The 19,556-nt window shown below is 33.1% G+C and overlaps 1 protein-coding gene across 1 annotated transcript in view; it reads right to left on the reverse strand.

The window, feature by feature from the left end:
- LOC129222336 (tyrosine-protein phosphatase non-receptor type 9-like) overlaps positions 1 to 16,720 on the reverse strand; it is a 38,162-nt gene extending 21,442 nt beyond the window's left edge. The window contains exons 1-5 of the mRNA XM_054856831.1: positions 16,547 to 16,720; positions 12,226 to 12,369; positions 8,772 to 8,861; positions 3,307 to 3,431; positions 1,831 to 1,936 (exon numbers count right to left, since the gene is read on the reverse strand). Coding sequence (XP_054712806.1) covers positions 1,831 to 1,936; positions 3,307 to 3,431; positions 8,772 to 8,861; positions 12,226 to 12,369; positions 16,547 to 16,600 — 519 coding nt within the window. The 5' untranslated portion in view covers positions 16,601 to 16,720. The remainder of the gene's footprint in view (positions 1 to 1,830; positions 1,937 to 3,306; positions 3,432 to 8,771; positions 8,862 to 12,225; positions 12,370 to 16,546) is intronic.
- Positions 16,721 to 19,556: the final 2,836 nt, after the last annotated feature.

Genomic DNA, 19,556 nt, shown 5'->3' on the forward strand with positions numbered 1-19,556 from the left:
GAGGCTTTGTTTTAAGACCTTACATACAAACTGTTACATTAAAAAAACATCTAATTCACAATTTTTTTTTTTTTAAATCTCAAAAATGATGTTTTTTTTACATTTTGTCAAATTTTAGGCCCCATGCGTGATCATAATTTTCCTTTGTTTTCTTTATAATTCGCTATTACAACTTTGAAATTTAAAAAATGGTTTTTTTGGCCCACCTTATTGTGCCTCCCTGTTTAAGAAACTTGATGAAAGTTGAAACTGGCAAAAAGAGGTAATATAACATCATCTAAAATTTTCAAGGCTGAGCTGCAAAATTTAACTAAAAGCCAAATGCCAAAAAAAAAAAAAAAAAAAAAATTTGAATTTTGTCATCTTGAATTCAAATTATGTTTTTCGCAATTACGAGTGTGTGTTTGTATGTGTGTGGGGGGGGAGGGTATGTGTATGTGTGTAGGCATGTGTGTTTGTGCCTGTGTGCAGTCATGAGTGTGTGGGTAGTTGTGTGTATGAGTGTTTGTGTGCGTGGGGGGTATGTGTATGTAAGCATATGTGTTTGTGTCTCTGTGCAGGCATAAATGTGTGGGCAGTTGTGTGTATTTGTGTAGGTGTCTGTATGCATGCGTATGTGTGTGTATGGTGGTGTTTGTGTATGTTTTTGTGTGTGCGTGTGTGTTGGTGCGTGTATGTGTAGGATATGGACACAACCTGGAGACGGTTTTCGCTAGAGGAGCAGCATCGTCAGGCCGGCCGACGCGTGGTGCTGGCAGAGGGTGGTGCCGCGCCTGTGGGAAAAATGATAGCACGCTAAAAACAGTCAAATGAAAGCAATAAGCAATCGTGATTGCTCAAAAAAAAAAAAAAAAAAAAGCAACTACATTTTTTTTAAAATTGAAGATCTGCAAATGGGAAAGTATCAGCGATGCGATTCTCCTCTTGCTCCTGTGTCCATTTCTATCTCATAAAGACTCGAACGGGTGGTTCACCATTCACATATGTGATCGAGGAAGATTTAAGTGCTTTGTACTTCTAATGGTAAACAGCAGTACTATACTTTAGCTACATATTAGTATACTGAAAGGGGAGGGCACACATCCAGTAAATTATCAAAATTATGGCCCTACATTAGATCTCATTTTGATTTAATTGTTAATTAATACATTTCATCATTTCTCTTGTGGGTTCATGTATTTATATGCACAAATTCAGGAGCCACTACTATTAAAATCTCTACTTATATTGGAAGATTAAATTTTATACAACAGAATTTTAATAAAGCCTTGTCAAAGGATTTCTACTGTATGAACCAATGCATCACAGCAATTAGTTTGTCGGCAGTCAAAGGAGCAAATGTATGAACCAATGCAAAAACTGACCTCCATGGACTGACTATCTTCTGGCTAGTTGGACATTGATTGAGTATGTACAGCTGAGAGGCTCAACAAACACGTAACGAGACACTCCCGGCAGTTTTTAGCAATATATCTTAAGTTAAACTAAAAATTAAATATTTGGCAATCCTGATTATGTCAAAGCTGTTGTTAAATACAAAATTCAAACTCCTAAAGAGTTGACAAAACTGGATCAAAAACAAAATTTCAGTTCAAAGAAGGTTCATCAAAATATCGGGTTTGTGTAAGCATTTTATGATGAAACAAAACATAACCTTCAATAACTAGTGTCAAAACCTTTCCTGAAAATAATTGCCATGTAATAGTTCTGATTCTTTACTACAACAGAAAGAATGAATACTTTTAAAAGAGAAGCAAAATAAAATCAATATTATTTGATTAAATCAGGGTGGTATTGTCATAGAAAAATTTTCAATTATACAACACATACCTTTAATAGAGTAAGCATTTTCTGACTGAGTTCATAATCAAAATTTGAATATTTAGAATCATTCATGTTGTAAATAAAGACAACACCACATCTCTGTGTTTGAAAACTGTTAAGAAAAAATTACAAAAAACATAAATGCATATGAAATAGCACAGCAGGTTGCATTAAAAGTGAGACAATATAAATTTTACTGTTTAGTATACATTAGATATTACATGCATTCAAATGATTCAATATTTTTTTTTGTTCATAAGTGAATAAATGGACCAATCAGTCTAACTATAGTTTCAGTTCTACTTTCAACGTTTCAACCTCGGCTGATTGAAATGCCTTGATTGGTCACTCCACCCTATAGATAAGTTTACCCTTTATAAGGCAATTTTTTATTCATTCATAACACATAAGTGTTACAGTAAAAAACATTGGTTAAAGCTAGAGTAATTTATTTTGGCTTTAAAAAATATTTAACTTTTACCCCAACTTTAAATATTGATGTATTATACTCTCTCTGTTATGACTAATGTCAGTATGAAATAATCAGAGATGGTCAAATAGTTCATTGTGGACACTAGTTTTTGTTGAATTCTGTGGGAAGTTACAGTCGCACCTCCATATATCGAACTTCCACATATCACAATTTTCTATGTATCGAAGTCCCAGAAAAATTTCATGTCCATTACATAGAAAAATTGTTTCTATACATCGAAAAAATCTCTATATATCGAAAAACATTTCGAGACATTCGCAGATTTTTTTTTTTTTTTTCGCTTTACAAATACAAATACGACGAATGTTTACTATAGCTACGAAAACTCATAAGGAATCTAGGGTTGAAGGGTGTGTAGATAGGTCCTCGTAACTTTCCGGAGTTTATAAATTCCTTCAAGTTTATTTCAAATCTTAGATGTAACCAGTAAAACAGTAAAATCAGTTTCCAAGTTATCCCTCCCGTCTGTTGATTATCATTCCAAGGCTTTTTAGCTTCAGTGAAAATTATTCAAGTTAAGTAGATTGATTTTTTACTTTTCTCTCGATTACATTGTCAAAACGAAAATCCCCTAATGTTACAAAGCGGATCAAGTTGAATTGCTGAAGAATGAAGAAGTAAGGAAGGCCCCAAAATCTCATTTTTAGTAAATTAGTACTTTTGCAAGCAGAGTCCATGTTATTATGAGAAATCGGAAAGTCATAATAAAAGTACTGAAAGTTACAGAAATGTATTCAAAAAATATGAAACGGCATTACAGTTGGCGAAAATTAGTTTTAATTTTAATGTTTCAGGAGATTTTTATGAGAAACTAAGATCGCTTCTATATATCGAAGTTTCAATGTATCGAGTTTTTTTCCGGCAATTTGCTACTTCGATATATGGAGATCCGACTGTATTTTCTACTGCCTTATAAAGATTTGATGCAGGTAGAAAACTAAAAACATTGAATGAAAACTTTACCTTTTGAAAATAAATGGAAAACATACCTTTCTAAAGCTACATCTAATTGATACACAACGCCTTGAAGTGTAACATTATGTGAATTCCCAAATGGGTTGTGGCGACCAGCAGTAAATAAAGCAAGTGCTGCACCTCCAGAATCTCGGGTGGGCTAAAAAAATTAATTTAAAGACACTTTTAGGGAAAATATTTTGTTCAAATTATTTTTCTTTATTGAATCAAGCATAAAAGTAGAAGAGTTTATAGAACTACCAAACAGAATACAAAAATAAGAACTAAAGAATGGAAAATTATATTTTTGATGGAAAGGTTTGGGTCAAGTTAAAGTTTGGAAAATTTAAAACTCAATAGTTTGAATCACGAGAACCAGAGTTCCTGCTATGGTTGCATTTTTCACAAAATGAGAAAATACTACCTCAATTAGTGAAGCAAGGCATTTTTGCTTTTTCATTCAAAAAAAAAGTAAAAAAAAGGTATGCACAATGAGAGAGACGGTTGCAAGCATGATGATTTTAACTTAATCTTATGATAAATCATACCTAACATGTTTGAAATCCTATAAGGTTCAACAAGACTTAGTCTCCATGGGCAATGGCAGATCTAGAACTCGAGCAAGGGGGGGGGGGGGCTAACCTTGATCCAAGTGAGGAGTCAGTTTTCGAGGGTCATTTTCGTCGTTTTTTCGGGCACTATTAATCACGGGGGGGGGGGGGGGGGGGAACGCTCTTAGGAGGCCAGACACTCATGTTTAAACAACATGAAATTTTCTCTACAAGGGGTCCCTCTCGCAAAAAAATTTAAGACTTTAAATATGTTCTTTTACTTGAAATAAACTTATATAGTATACTGAATAAAATAAATAGTCCTCGGCGAACATTTTAAAGGTCTGAAAATACTATATGCTCCTCAGTTGGATATGGCTCCTCAGTATAAAGCTACAAATTACCACCCCATGGTCAGAGCTAAGACTGAATTGCAAGCAAACACTGAAAACGTCAGTTACAGCATACAGAGATTGTGCTCTAGTCTTGTGCTTATGAGTCTGGAGTAACTAAAACCATGCACTGGCAAAAATCTCATATAAAGCTGAGTAGATTATCACATTGGTAGATAAAAATACGTTCGCATAACACGAAGAGGTGTGCAAACATGGTATCTCTATTGAAAAAGTGAAGATAAAGGGTAGGGTATAAACATTATACCCCAGCTTTTGCTGAAGAAAGGTATAGTAAAAAGAAGCGGATGCGTGAAAGGGTTTAGGACCCTCCCGTAGAAATTTGAAAAAACTGATGTCAAAAACACAATTTTCGGAACATTTTGGTGGTAAAGTTAGGTGAGATGGGATTGAGGTTCTTGTTAATTCAAAAAAAAAAAAAACTTTCTTAAAGGATTCTTTTTTTTTTTTTTTTTCATTTTGCCAGTAGCGAATTTACCATGTCACAATTGAGAGAGGCCCCGAAGGAGATTCATTAATGAACATAGTAAGCGATAGAAAGACAGACTAGAGGCCTCAAAAAATGCATTCCGATTGTCCTCCAAACCTGTAAATCAACCATTGCATTCCGCTACAGAGCCTTCAAGGTGGTCTCCAAATTGTTGTGGGCCCCAAACCTGTAAATCAACCATTGCATTCCACTATAGAGCCTTCAAAGTGGTCTCCAAATTATTGTCGGCCTTGGGCCTACCTTTTAGTTAGACGGGCCCTGGGCATGGCCAAATTCGGTTTTGGAGGGGCCCAGCTTCTTTCCTCAAATAGACTATCACATTAATTATTTGTCATTAAATCGCTAGTTAAACAGACTTGATTCTAGATCATGCTTATTATTGATAACTGGTAATTATTATTTGCCATTGTAAAATACCAATATGCTCCTTTTTGTGATTTGAAAAGGGATAAATAACCTCAGAATTCATGCCTGAGTTTTATAATTAAAATATTTTTTTTAGGAAGAGAAATACTGATTTATTTTACTTGCAGTAGTGTTAAGATTTCTCTTAAATTCACCCAGAAGCAGTTTTTAAATCTTAAAACGCAAAATGTCTCATTTTTTAACATTTTAAAAGTTATTTATAAATTAAAAACTCCGATGCCATTGTGTGCTGATATCAGACAGAGTTAAACCAATTAGATGCTCTTGACCAGTACTGCTCCATAAATTGGTTCTTACTCGTTAAATGTTGAAATTGTCTTTTCAACTGCGGCCATAGATATTGGCATTTATCAAGAGTAGAATATTTGGTATTGAGGTTAAAAATTGTAATTTTAGGCAATAGTTGGTAATCTCTACATAGTATAAAATGAAATTCCCAAAAAGCGTCTGTGTGTTTGAACTCGCAAAACTCGAGAACTACCCGGCCGATTGCGCTGAAATTTTCACAGTTTGTTCCTTTAAGGTCCTGAGAAGGTTTGCAAACCAGTTCAAAAATAATTAGATGAATAGTTCTTTTTTTATTCCAATTTATGTCCAATATTCACATAAATTCTCAAATATGGGGGTAAAAAATGGCTTGCACATATTAATATTACATATCGTTACAAAGGGTAGAATTTTCCGCATTCTATGCAATTTGTTTCAATGCTCTAACTTTATTACGGCAGGAGTTATTTGCGTTTTTAGCTCGAATTTTTTTAGGCTTAGGTGAAATTTAGGCACTACTTTCTTCATTAAATAAATCAATAAAAATTGAAGGAATTATCCCACAGCTTTCTTTTTGGCACTATTGGAAAAAGCGACCTTTTTTACTCCCGATCAAACTCGACCTATGGTCGAAAAAATAAGCTTTTATCTCGAAAGGAAAAAAAGTTACAGCGTTTTTAAATCAAGTTTAAGAAATCTCGATTCCATTCAAATTGTGAACCATTTTCTTTCGAATTTTAATTCCTTAAACTTATTTCATTTTGTGTTTCCATGGTTATGCATTTTATATCCATCTTTCTGGATTTAATTTCTTAAAAGTATTTTAATATCTGTCGTCATTGTTTGGAAGGGAAATCATGATGTTTTTTTATTTATTTTTTTACGCCTGATTGTTGAATATACTTTACTTGACACAATTTTTATTTTCATGGTAGACCAGGCAAAGCCGGGCAACGCAGCTAGTGTTGTATAAAAGGGGGTTTAGGGTACCCTCTCAAAAAATTTTTAACATTGAATTCCCTTTATAAACTATCATTGGGAATATTAGGTCAATGGTTGCCTCCGGATTTTTTTTCGAAATTGAAGTTTTTAAGATGTCGTTTAAGAAGGGGGTGTTTTGGGATTGATCTTGGAAAATATTCACAGTCGAAATCTAAAAATCACAATTTCAGGCTGTTTTTGATTGCCTAAAATTTGCATTATTTTTGGCAATAAATAAAGTTATTTCTATAGCGGCTTTCTCTGAAGAATAATAATGCTCAGACTAGTATGCGAAAGTAATAAATAGTAAATTTATTCTTAATATTGAAAAGGCATTATTTTCATCAATTTTTAAGTGACAAACTTGAAAGGTGGGAAAACACATGCAAGTCTCGTGGAACCCCTGAGAGAGTTCCGTAAAACCCTGAGGTTCTGCGGAACACAATTTAAGAAACGCTGTTTTATGGTATTGTTAGGGGAAGGAGATTTAGGAGCCCTTCTCTATCCTAAAAACACGCTTTAAAGCTCACTTAGGCGATGCTAAATATAGATAGGAGAAGTTTCACACAAGAAGTAGTTTGAAATTGAAACGCAAAAACACAAATTCATTCTATGTTTGTCCAAAAAAGGGGTAAACATTATGTAAATTGAAAAAAAAAAAGCTAAGTAATCCTCGATGACATTAGGGGGAAGCAGGGGCTCACCCAACAAAATTTCTCGAAGTTAGAGGCCTAAATACAGTTTTAGGCTCTCTTTGTAAAAGTGTTGCAGTATTTAAAGTCTCCAAAAATTCTGTTTTATCTAGAGTAAGTTCTAAACTCATAGGTGGGGGGAAGGGGGCTATTGCCCCGTTAACCTGAGAACAAAGTAAAATATATAACTGAGTTAAATTGAAACTAATAACTTCAAATTAAAAAACCTTGATAGCATTAGGACAAAGCTATTTCCTACAAGCTATCCATGCCATTGCAAATCATCACATTGCAATCTGTTGTAAGTTTTTAACGAATAGGAGAAGGAGCTACAGTTCCTTATGCCCCCCACCCCCATCCCACTCACCATTAATATGCCACAGTGTATATATTTATTTAAATATAATGCATGCTTAAATTTGCAAAAGTATTAAAGTATTTGAAATCTTTGAAATTTCGGTTTTGTTTAGAGTTATTTCTGACCTCATGGAAGGAGGGAGGGGGGGGGGGGATATAGCCGACTTAACCTGGGAAAAAAGTTAAATATATATGGCTGGTTTAATTTAAAAGTAATAACTTTCAAATTAAAAAAAAAATACAGAACAAAACTATGTCCAACAAATCTTTTCATTCAATTGCAGATCACAATTTCATCTATCTTTAAGTTTTGACCAAATGGGACTATGGGAGGGGCTGCAGTGTCCTAGTCTCCTCCCCCTTCTATTAATTTGCCACTATATATAGTAGTTACATTTAAATGTAATGGATATTTAAATTCGCAAATGTATTGCAGTACAAAAATTCTCTGAAATTTCGATTTTATCTAGTGTAAGTTCAGACCTCATGGGGCGAGGGCTATAGCCCCCTTAGCCCCCCCCCCTGCATAGATCTGCCACTGTCCATGGGCATTATTTCCACCTAATAAATGCATTATTAAAAGGAGATAATGCATGTTGTTTGGAAAATCAAACTAGTCTCCTCTCAAAAAAAGTACGATATAAAATTTTTTTGCTCAAATTTAAAAAATAAACAAATAGCTGCTGGGTATTTACTTTTCAAAAGCTGCCATAGCTGAAGATTGAATTTAGTTTTCAACTGGAGATGAAATACCCATTGAGGCATTTAAAAAGCTCTTTTTTCCAATTTTAGCTTTTTTGCAATTGAACTCAGCTTAAACCCTGGGAAGAACATTGAACCCTTATGGGTAGTAAAATAAGCTTTTTATAGCAAAAACAGTAATTTCACAATCATTATTCTTCTAAGTTTTCTATAACAAACATTTTCATTGAAACAAATAAAACTAAACGGTTACTTTAAAATATTGTCAGCATAGTGACTTTGCTGACATATTCATCATTGAAAGTTCAAATCTTTTTCCGCACTGAGGGTTTCTGTGTAAACCTAAAACATCTGTTTACAGAAATGTCATAATATTTGCTTAATATTTTTGCTTTATCACTTGTACTGAATATAGTTACTTTTAACAAAACATTTTTCGTCATTTTTGAAAATATTAATCATAGATGATTTTAATTGCTCATTGAGCTGGTACATTTTGCTCATTTATAAGTTATTGCATTTTGTTAGTCATCACAAAAAAAAAAGTTTTTTATTCACTTAAATACTTTGATGTATTAATTATTATTGTTTACACAAAAATATGAAACAAAAGACACTTACTAATATAGTAAATTTTCCAGTTTCCAACTCTGACTTTAGAGGGTCACAATTAGGGTCAAATCTTATTAAGCCTTCTTTTCTTCTAATAATCTGCAAAAGGATTAACATCAACACATGTGAAATTGTTTCAAATGCATAATGATATAAATTGCAAGATTTTAAAGCACACAACTTATATTTAAAAAAGTTAAGTTTTCTGCATATGAACTTGATTTATTTTTCTTTTCTGGGGGAGGGGGGTTAATTACAAGCGTTGTATGCTGAAAAATGCATTTGCTTTAAAAGCATCTGTTAGAGGATAACCAAAAATATTTGCAAAAGTCAGAAAACTGAGGACAATTAATTTCTTTTAATCTATTGCCCAAGTTAATATGTGCCATGAGCCATCACTACCAACAAGAAGGCCTCTTCAGTGGTTACCTTAAATGAGCAATGACGTACTAAAAACCAGCTGACTCAAAAATCCTCATTTGGCTGTTTAGCGCTCTCAGCACGGCCAATGCGAGCGCCAATGTCAAATTAAGTTTCGAATTCTAAGCTTTTTTTTCACTAATACTACTGACAGTAGAGTTCACTCTGGATTTAGTAAAACTCCTTTTTATAGTAAAATTAATTATGCAAACATAAAATCATTTTTGTACTATTACACTGTAATGAAGAATAAAAAAGAAATGAAAATCTTAGAACTTCAATTATCTATAATGGATATAATTTACAACATAAAAACAGGTAAGAAATTTTGTTTTCCTTTTCAAGCCATCAATGGCTCGTTCCATCTCGCAAATTGCATTTTTGCAATGAAAGAAATTCTGATCACTAAATTTTTTGTCATCATTTCAATAATTTCAATAGAATGCAGCTACTAGCTTCATGGAAATTTGTAAGAATAAAGCTAAAGATTTGTTTTAATTGATTGGGAGAGATAAAACTTATGTCACCAAGGAACATAAACAAGAAGAAAATATTTCACCCACAACTGACATTTTTTTCAATGTTGCTTTCTGTTTCGCAAAATATTCATTTGATTATTTTTTTGTTACAGATAGTGGCGCATGATCTACGTAATTCCTATGCATATTTTCATATTTATGCAGAATGCATTTCATATTCAGTTATACACTTTTTTAGAATACTTTATTGTGATAGCGATTGCGTTGCTAAGTACGTGAATGTTTCTAAGAAAGCGGATTGGAAAATTTAAAACATGTCATTCTTGTTGAAATATGAGTCTATGATAATGTTAAAACTTAAATTTTTTCTTTATGTTTACTTCGTTATGATACTGATAACTAAGACATTATTTTTCGAACCAAATAAGAGTCTTTAAAAATCATGCGGATATGATACAATGCATTTGGTTACTGTAATTTTGTTATTCCCTATGCTCTTTCTTATATGTTTGCTCAATTTAAAGAAAAAAAAGAGCATTAACTTGGAAAATAAACTTTTGATTTCTTCTTTGAACAATGTTAATATGTTTGGTGAACTACTGTTCTCAAAATAATAGCTTTAGTATGTTATGAGACATAAATTAAAGCGATTTTCATCAGGAAATTTTCTCTGAGTCAGACTTTTTCGGTCATGTGATGAAACCAGTGATTGGGCTTTCTACATAGGAAGTGATGCATGAGCACCCATATAAGGGGGGGGGGACAAGTGGGGGCTCAAGTTCCCCCTTAGCAATTAGAACTTCCTTGCTTTAAGTACTTTTTTCTTTGGAAAAATGTAAAAACATTTCTTTTCCAGCCATTAAAAATGTCAAATTTTAATAAGTCTAATCCGTACTGAAATCAGTTTTCAAGAGAAAAATATCCTGTTAAACCATAAGGGAAATATATAAGGGTCACCCCCTTAAAATGTTGCATATGGGCTCCAAATTCTTAGTTCTGTACCTCAGAGCCAGACTGACATAAGTCCAAAAATTGTGATCTTCTGATTATTAGTGCATAGTACGTATAAGCCCATCATTCTGCATCAAGCTATGTAAACGTAATTTCTTTAACAATTTTTTTTTTTTCAATTTTTTACCAGGTTAAAAGAACGCGTGTCCCCTCTTTAGCATGCGCCAGAAAAAGTTTTTCCTCTCTCCAGTAAAATTACCATAATGCGCCCATCTGGCTCTGAGGTACAGGGATAAGATTACTTTCTTAGCAAAAACAACAAAATAATACAGCGTCTATCATATCTTAGTTAGTACCAAGAACAAGCAACGATAAAATTAAAAATTTTAAAAACCCCTGACTGAGTCACAACTTCAGAATCAAGAGAGAAAACTGAAATTTATTTTAAAAGTCTTATATTATTCAAAATCAAAGTCAAGTATTTTATTTGTTATTAAATAGAAACTGGCAACAGATAAAAATTTTAAATCATTGTGTTTTATTTCCTTGTCGGCCAACAATGAATTCATTATCAATCGTATGAATTAAGGCTTAGCCGTTATTAAAATCTGCATTTAAAAACCTTATAATTTGAATTCTATGAAACATGGAAATTCTAAACACATTCTATTAGACGCGGAAAAAAATTCTCTTTATTTTGGTATTAAATTTTAAAATATTTGACTATGTTTTCACTGCAAAAATCATGAAAAACCGTTTAGAGGGTTTTAATTAATATCTTCGTTAATTAATGTCATCCAAAGATGCAACATAGCTAAGAACATTCTCAATCAACTTTCCTTTCGAATCCGTTGAGGCGCGGTGTAAAGTGTTGGATAGAAAATGTCCAACACTTTTACTTTAGTATTTTTTTTTTCTTTTATATTATACTCAAATACATAGCAAAGTTTTTTTTGGTCATTAATTTTTTGGGAGATCAGAAAAAGAACAATAGGTACAGATGTGATTATTAAAAAGATGATTATATAATAATATTTAAAGGAAACACTTCAATATTAAATTTTGCAAATTTAAGAAGCTTTACACGATATGAAGTTCCGTTTTAATACCCTCTAATTAAATTAATCATTATCAAAGTTTAATATAGTAAATTATGGTGTGGAACATTAGGGGTTCTACAAGATTCTTTGTTAAACGCATAACATTTTACTATGATAATCAGTTATCAAATTATATATTAGGAAAGAAACTGACTATCAATTTATGCACAATTTTAGATAACTGTAAATGAAATTCATCATTTACTATATAAATTGCTTTTGCAATGATTTATTTTATTTTTTATTTATTTTGAATGGATAATTATATGGTTAATGTGGATAAGGGACTTAAAAAGAAAATGAATTTGCATTTCAAAAAGGCACACTACTTTAAAGTGGCATAAATTATAAAATACAAATATTACAGTTAAAATATTTTAACCAGGTATTTGGAATTCAGCCGAATATTTGCTTAGAATTTTAGCTGAATATTCAGTATTCAGCAAAATATGGTATTCGGTCTCGGTGCATCTCTAATAATACAGAAACCAAAAATAAGAATCCAAAAATTACTTCATGGGCTTCATATAACTGCAAAGCTCGATGAGTATCGAACTTTCGAGCCATCATAAATTTCACAGCAGTACTCCATGATAAAGGTCCAATATTCTGAGTTGATCGTAACTCGTTTATGACAGATATGAACTCTTTTACAGCCTATTTAAAAAAGAAAGAATAATGAAATTGATTCACTATAGGAAAAATGAAATAGATTACAAAAATATTGATAAACTATGAAAGATTGAAGCCCTTTTTTTGAAACAGAAACAGACTAAGTTAATATAAAGTTAATGTTACACATTATATGCAAGTTCAGCAAATATCCAGGTGTTAAATAATAATAATAATTATTATTATTATTATTTGTATTTTCTTCAAGGTCTGATTAAATACAGGCCCATCATTTAGAAGGGTCAGGGAAGAGGTGACATATTTCAATCTGCTGTTTTGCTTGTCCATCACAAATTGGAGTCGGTGAAATACTTTCCTTGAAACCTTAAAATTTATCTTTAGAAGATTTTTTTTTTCAGGACTGTATTAAATTTAGGTTTTTCTTTTTCATTTGTTCTAGATTTTCTTATTTTTAGTCTTTAGTGTCCAAACTCATTCTTGGACCCTATGGTTACTTTGAATTTCGATCATGTGCATGGGCTCATCACACTTTTCCTTGAAAATAATGAGCAGAAAATGTGCCTAATTTCTGTCACTAACATATCAGGCAAAAAGAAGGAAAGTTTCTCACTTCTGGTCATTAACTTTCCTGATATGAACGTGGAATATTTCTGAAGAATCAGAAACCTTCCCATTAAACTACTCATGTTTATGAAATAAATCAGGGACCATTAGAGGAAACTTGGCTATGTTTATAGTAATAGCTTGACGCCTTCCTGATTTACCAGGAAAACAATTCAATCAAATATGGCCAAGCTAAGGCCGAACGTCTGCAATTCTGGCAAAGCTACAATATCCAGATAGCATAATTTATCCGCATTTGGGTCTTAGTTATACTGGAAGGGCTCTAACTGAGTTGAAGGTCAATACAATACATCACAACTGCAAACAATAGCTTTATTGGATCACTAATCCAATCATCATCATCCAAGGCCTTCTCTGAACCAGCTAGTTCCAGCTTCCTCTATTTAAAACTAAACTTTTCCAGTTTCTTGACTTGAGGACAATACAACAATCACTAATCAAATACTAGTTTAAAATGCTGTAAAATTTAGAAAGTAGTTCCAGGGATACTAAAAATATAGAACATTTTTGTTACATAGGACTTGGGAAATATAGGATGTTTTTTAAATTTTTTGTAAAAATATAAGATTTAAAGGAAATATAAGACGGCATTGATCCCTAGATCTGCTCTCTTTTTTTTTGCTATTATATGTGATACAGTTAGTGATGTGGATCGGGTAAATACCCAGCGGGTAGGTAAATATTTTTTCGGTATTTACCCGGGTATTTACCCAAGGCCTGGGTAAATACCCAAAAACTGGGTATTTTATAAAAAATGCAAAAAAGTGAATGAGAATTTTTTTTAAAAATCTAAATATGAAATAATTGGTAAAACTGATATATACATATGTATTACACAATTTATAATATTTTTTATTGAAAGACTTGATGAAATCATGAAAGAAACGTATCGTGAACCAAAGAATCTTTCTTTTCAATGTCATAATTGGAGAAGTATAAGCAATTCATTATGAACTTCAGGATTTCAAAATTACAATCTAGGTTAGTCATACCCAAAATGAAAAAAAGGAAGCATGAGGGATGTTTGGAAGAATAAACTAAGAAGTTATTAAGACACTATGGTGTTATTTTTTTTTATTGATATTTAAGTGATAACATGGAAAATATAGAAACAGTTTTCACATTAATAAGCAAAAAAAAAAAACAAATTTTTTTTTTCTGTTGCCTTGCTCATTTGCATTTGTTCCCCTGTAGGGTGGGAAGGTAAATATTTTTTGGGTATTTATCCGAAGGCAGGGTAAATTCCCTAGTAATTGCGCATTTTGCAAAAAATTTTTAGGTAGTATTAAAAGGTGACTATTTTCTTTTTTAAACGTAAACCCTAAAATAAAAGATTAAAAATTTTAAATGAATTTTAAGTGTTTATGTATATTATGTGTATATATATATATATATATATATATATATATAAGTGTGTGTGTGTGTGTGTGATACAGAATACACCTGAACAATTGAACTAAGTTTGGAGGAAATTTCTGCATAAGATATAGGTAAATAAATAGTAATAATAAATTGAGCGACATTTCGTTACATTTTGATGTCATGCAGGGACATATTACTGGATTATAAAAGACTAGGACCTTAAAAAATTGATGTTTGCTTTTTTTTGTAACCAGTTAAGCTTTTTTTCTTTTTGTAGAATGGCTTTTCATATCTGAAATTTGGCTATCAACGTTGATTAGGCATATCCAACACATTTAATGTGAATATCATATTAGATTGATAAGCTGTTTCACACAATAATTCTTTAAATATGTGATCAAAATACAATTTTTGGGCAAAAATTTATTGTTTTGTATATGATTGGTTGTATATATACATAATGGAATACATACAGAAAAGTATTTTAGTTGAATATAAATTTTTGAAATAAATACCCGGTTATTTACCCATTTTGGGTATTTACCCGGGTATATACCCTGGGTATTTACCCCTAAAAATAAATACCCGGGTATTTTACATCACTAGATACAGTAGAACCTCGATTTTACGTTCATTGTCGGACCAGTGATAAAAAACATTTCAAGCAGGAAAACGTAAAATCGGGGCCAAGTTAAAAATCTAAGCATATTGTTTAAAAATTGACTCTTATTCAATGAAATAGTGGGGAAAATGTGTAATCTCTTCGCTTGTTTTATGCTTTTGCATGCAATTTCATTTATAGCACGATCTATACCAACAATATTTTGGAAATTTACTTTTTAGTCGACATTTACAACTAAAAACAGTTTTAGAGTTTCTATGCAAATAATTGTTTAATCAGCTGAGGGGAGACCCTCAATTATTTCTTCTTCGTCTTCAGCATTAACATTGAAAGCAGGTAGGAAATCTGACACTAAAGGAATTCGTGATGTGATGAGGAGATACATCTGTCACCAACTTCTTCAAAATTTTCACAAAGAGCTCTAGTCCTCAAATGTCATGAAGGAATATTAAACAACCAGAGGAAATCCCTCTCACAGACATAGACAAAACAAAAATAATGCCAGAACAGCTTTGAAACAAATTTGTCCTAAAAAAATAAAATAAAAAAAGAAATCTAAAGAAAAAAAAGTTTGTGCGAGTCTAGTAGCTGAAAAATCATTTTGATCTGTAAGTAGAAAAATGTATTAAGAGGACTTATTAAAAAAAAAGAAACATAAAATCCAGAACATTTTAACATTATCAGTATAACCTTTTTCAGGAACTAGCAGAAAATGATGTCAGAAGCGGGATAATGTATGAAAAAGACAAAATAAGATTGGGGTTCCACTGTACTACAGTAAATATGACAGCAACTTCTTTAAGCAAGATAATTTTATGATGCTAACTTTCGTGGTGAAAATTTATTTTTTATTTTTTTGTTTCACATTCAAGTTCTTAAACTTTAAATTAAAATTTTGAAGTATTTTTTCCATGTAACATCATTTCTTTTAAATTAATTGCAACGAGGATGGCTTTTTGATGTCATAAAAACAAATTGTAACAAAAGCATAATTAGTTGACTCACTCCCTACAAAGAAATTTGATGATCCTAAAACATAATTCGCCCAGAGCCGCTTAACTCCCCACGGGCAGCCTTGGTTTTTGTTATTATGCAGTCATTAAAAATTACATTTATTATTGAAAAAAATTGTTTTACTCTACGTGCAAGCAGAAATTAAATACACAAAAACAAAGCAAGTGGTAAACTGCAAGGTGTACGTTTGATAATGAAGTATAGCGAACTATAAAATAATAAAACTACATTAATTTATTAGCTTTAAACAATTTGAAATGAAATATTCATTAATAAATAGTATCGCTAAAAATTAATTTCTATTTATTTTCATGTACACATGTATGTATACATAAGGAACTATTTAATGAATAAAGTCAAAATGCTAACTCATCGCATTTTTACTCTATGAATCTAAGAATTCTGTGATAATTATTGATTATATAAGAATTCATAAAGAAAAAACTGACAAACGGTACTTTTCGTCTCAATTGGTCACGTAATTAAAATATGAAGTACAGGCGAAGTTGCAAAACAAAAAAGTAAATAGCCTCTTAATACAGCAAAACTTATTAAATTTTTATAACAAGCAATTTGAACCTGTTCTTCTTCTGCGGTCAACGATGAGGCCATCGCGGCAGCAATTATAATCATTCTCTTTAAAGTTCACATGTTTTCACATCGTAACAATAAATCTTGCCAATGCTATACAAACATAAGTAAACGGAAATGTCATTCAACCATCATTTTTTAAGAGCCATGTTTTCTGCTTCTGCTCGATTGCATTTAAGTGTTGCCATTGTGATTAATAAATTTTTCTGTTAATCATGTCAAGGCTCCACATCAATTTACCATATCTACGGTGTGGCAACGTTCCATTAAAGAAACAATGTTACCAGTTTGCTAGTAGTATTAAAGAAATATGTTTAATAAATGCTAAGCGTTGTATTTGTATCGAACATGCGGGGGGTTTACAGATTTACTAGAGCATAAAAACTGCCAAGTGAAAAATAAAAGTAAAAAGCGAGTTCTTACCGATTTTCTGATGAGGAACCAAAAAGACTTTAAAGGAGACAACCAGATAGCCTTAACTTGGGCGTGCATTTTAATGTGCAAAAAAGTCTTAGTGTCCTTTACATCACTTGCTTGTTGATATTTTAGTTATTCTAACATTTCAAAAAACGCTGCTTTTACAGCAAAATGCTATGATCCGAATTCTGCCGAAAACAGCAAAATGGGATCATCGGATACCACGTGACGAGGGAGGAGTCAAATACCCTTCTTGTGAAAAACGGGCAATACCAGTGGCGAAGCTACGAGGGGGAGGGGGCGATCGCCCCCAAAATGTTTGAAAATCTAGAAAATTCCCAGCAGAAAATCTCCGACCCTCCTCTTCTACACCCCCCCCCCCCCAACGTCACAAAATCCCCCCCCCCCCAGTTGAGTTTTTAGGAGTTGAATTCGAAAAACTCTCCAAAGAAGAGTCGCTTCTCCCTCTTGTCATCGTTAGATTATCTAAAATTTTCCGCATTTGGAGCTTCAATTGCAAAAAATTGGGAAGATTTTTTGACCCCATCCCTTCCCCTAAAGTTAGCATAGTCGGATTATACAATCGTGTTTCTGAGACTTCAGTTCCAAAAATGTCCAAGGGAAGAACCTCTTTCCCTAACATTACAAAAAAGCGTCGAAAATTGAGTTTCTGGAACTTCAATATCAACGCATTTCCGGGGGAGAGTACTGAACTCCATGCTTTCGCTTAGGGCCATTAAAAAATGCCTAAAGTTGCGTTTCTAATAGAACTTCTATTCTGGAAATTTTCCGGGGGAGATCTCCCATCCCATCATTTGTAGCAGGTGAACCCATGATACTAAATGTGGATTTACTCAGGCGTCGTGGGGATTTTGGATTTTGTAGCTTAGGTTGTGAGACGAAAATGTTATTTCATGTTCTACTTTAGTGGTGGCGAAAATCTCTACTGATCTTCATAAATGTTAAAAAAAAAAAGTTACATGGACGTACTCGAGCGTGTCAGATATTGATAGTTTTGGTGCTCCAACGCGTCTCTGCTACTAAAGGTATGTTTATCTCATGGTTTACCTGCCGACTTGCGTGGTGGGGTGTGATCATCCGAAAGGAAAAATAATAATTAAAAAAGAAAAAATCTCGAGCGCGTCAGATATTCAGAGAGAATGTTAAGTGACGCTTAAAAAGGCCACCATTCCAAAGATGGACGTTTTGGAAGCTCGTAGCGAATTTTTGAAAACGCAAAAAAAAAAAAAAAAAATCGTCACACTGGAATATTTGAGTGTGCCAGATTGTTATGCAGATGGTTCAGCTTGATGCTCCAGGCATGGTAGCATAAAATTTGCCATTACTTTGAGGGGTATTCTTAATCTGACAGCAAAAAAAAAAAAAAAAAAATTTTTTTTGCAACTTTGTACCCCTTCCACACAGTTGCGTTATGCTCAAATCGTAAGATATTTTAAATGTACAATCTTTAGCTTGTAATTAACCCACCTTATCTTAATTTGACGCGCTTCTAAAAATCTGATGATTTTTTTTTACTAATTTGACGGGCTGTCCTAGACCCATCCACCAAAAAAAAAAAAAAAAAAAACTCTAATTTGAATTCTGAAACTTTGAATTCAAATTGTTTTTCGCAATCACGAGTTGCGACAAGACTCTACCGGTTAGAGTTATTGTTTCTAGAAATGGCTCCCCCGCCCAAGCATGTCCCTCCTCCTGGGTGCTTACGTGTATATAGTTGTGTGCGTGTGTGTGTAGGCTTACGTGTGTGCACGTAGGCGTGTGTATGTGTGTAAAGGCGTGCGCGCGTAGGGGAGTGTGTATGAGCATGCGTGTGTAGGACATGGACGACGCCACCCAGCAAAAGTGGATTCCGGGGGACAGTGCTCAGGACCAGCCGCGCCGCCGCCGGTGGACGGTGGTGCTGCAGGCCTGGTCCAAGCTGAAAAAGGAACCGGAACATCAAGGACTGTCAAGTGAGAACAATAAGCAATCGTGATTGCTCCAAAAAAAAGAGCCAACATTTAGTGTAGGTACTCAGCAGGATGTAAAGTATCCCCACTAAGTTTATCTGACGTGCTCGAGTAAATCTCCAAAAACACTTTGGGCTCCCCTACTGTTAGGATTATTTGAAATTGTATCTTTGGAAACTTCAATATTGAAAAGTTGTGGGAGAGTTCCTCAAATGCATCACTTCTCTTAACGCTGCCAAAGATGGCCCACAACTACATTTCTTAAGATTTCGTTATTGAAGAATTTATTGAGGAAGGCTTCCGAGCCTCCGATTACCGAAGTTTGTCTAAAATTAAGTTTTTAGAGTTCAATTTGAAAAATTTTTCGGATCAAAATTTCGAATCCCGTTCCTTCTTCTAACGCATGAAAGATGGCCTTCAATTGCGTTTGTGGCGAACGAAATGGGAATTTTGGGAGCCATGAACATTGGGCGCCAGAAAGCTTCAGATTAGGAGACCGAAACTGAACAGCATACTTCAAATGAGGTAGTGAGAAGCAAAGGGTTGTAAGCGGACATTTTCAAGTTTTGAGAAAAACACCTTTAAAGATAACATCCTAGGCAGGCTTTCAA

The sequence above is a fragment of the Uloborus diversus genome, chromosome 5 (assembly GCF_026930045.1).
Source record: "Uloborus diversus isolate 005 chromosome 5, Udiv.v.3.1, whole genome shotgun sequence".
Classification (NCBI taxonomy): domain Eukaryota; kingdom Metazoa; phylum Arthropoda; class Arachnida; order Araneae; family Uloboridae; genus Uloborus; species Uloborus diversus.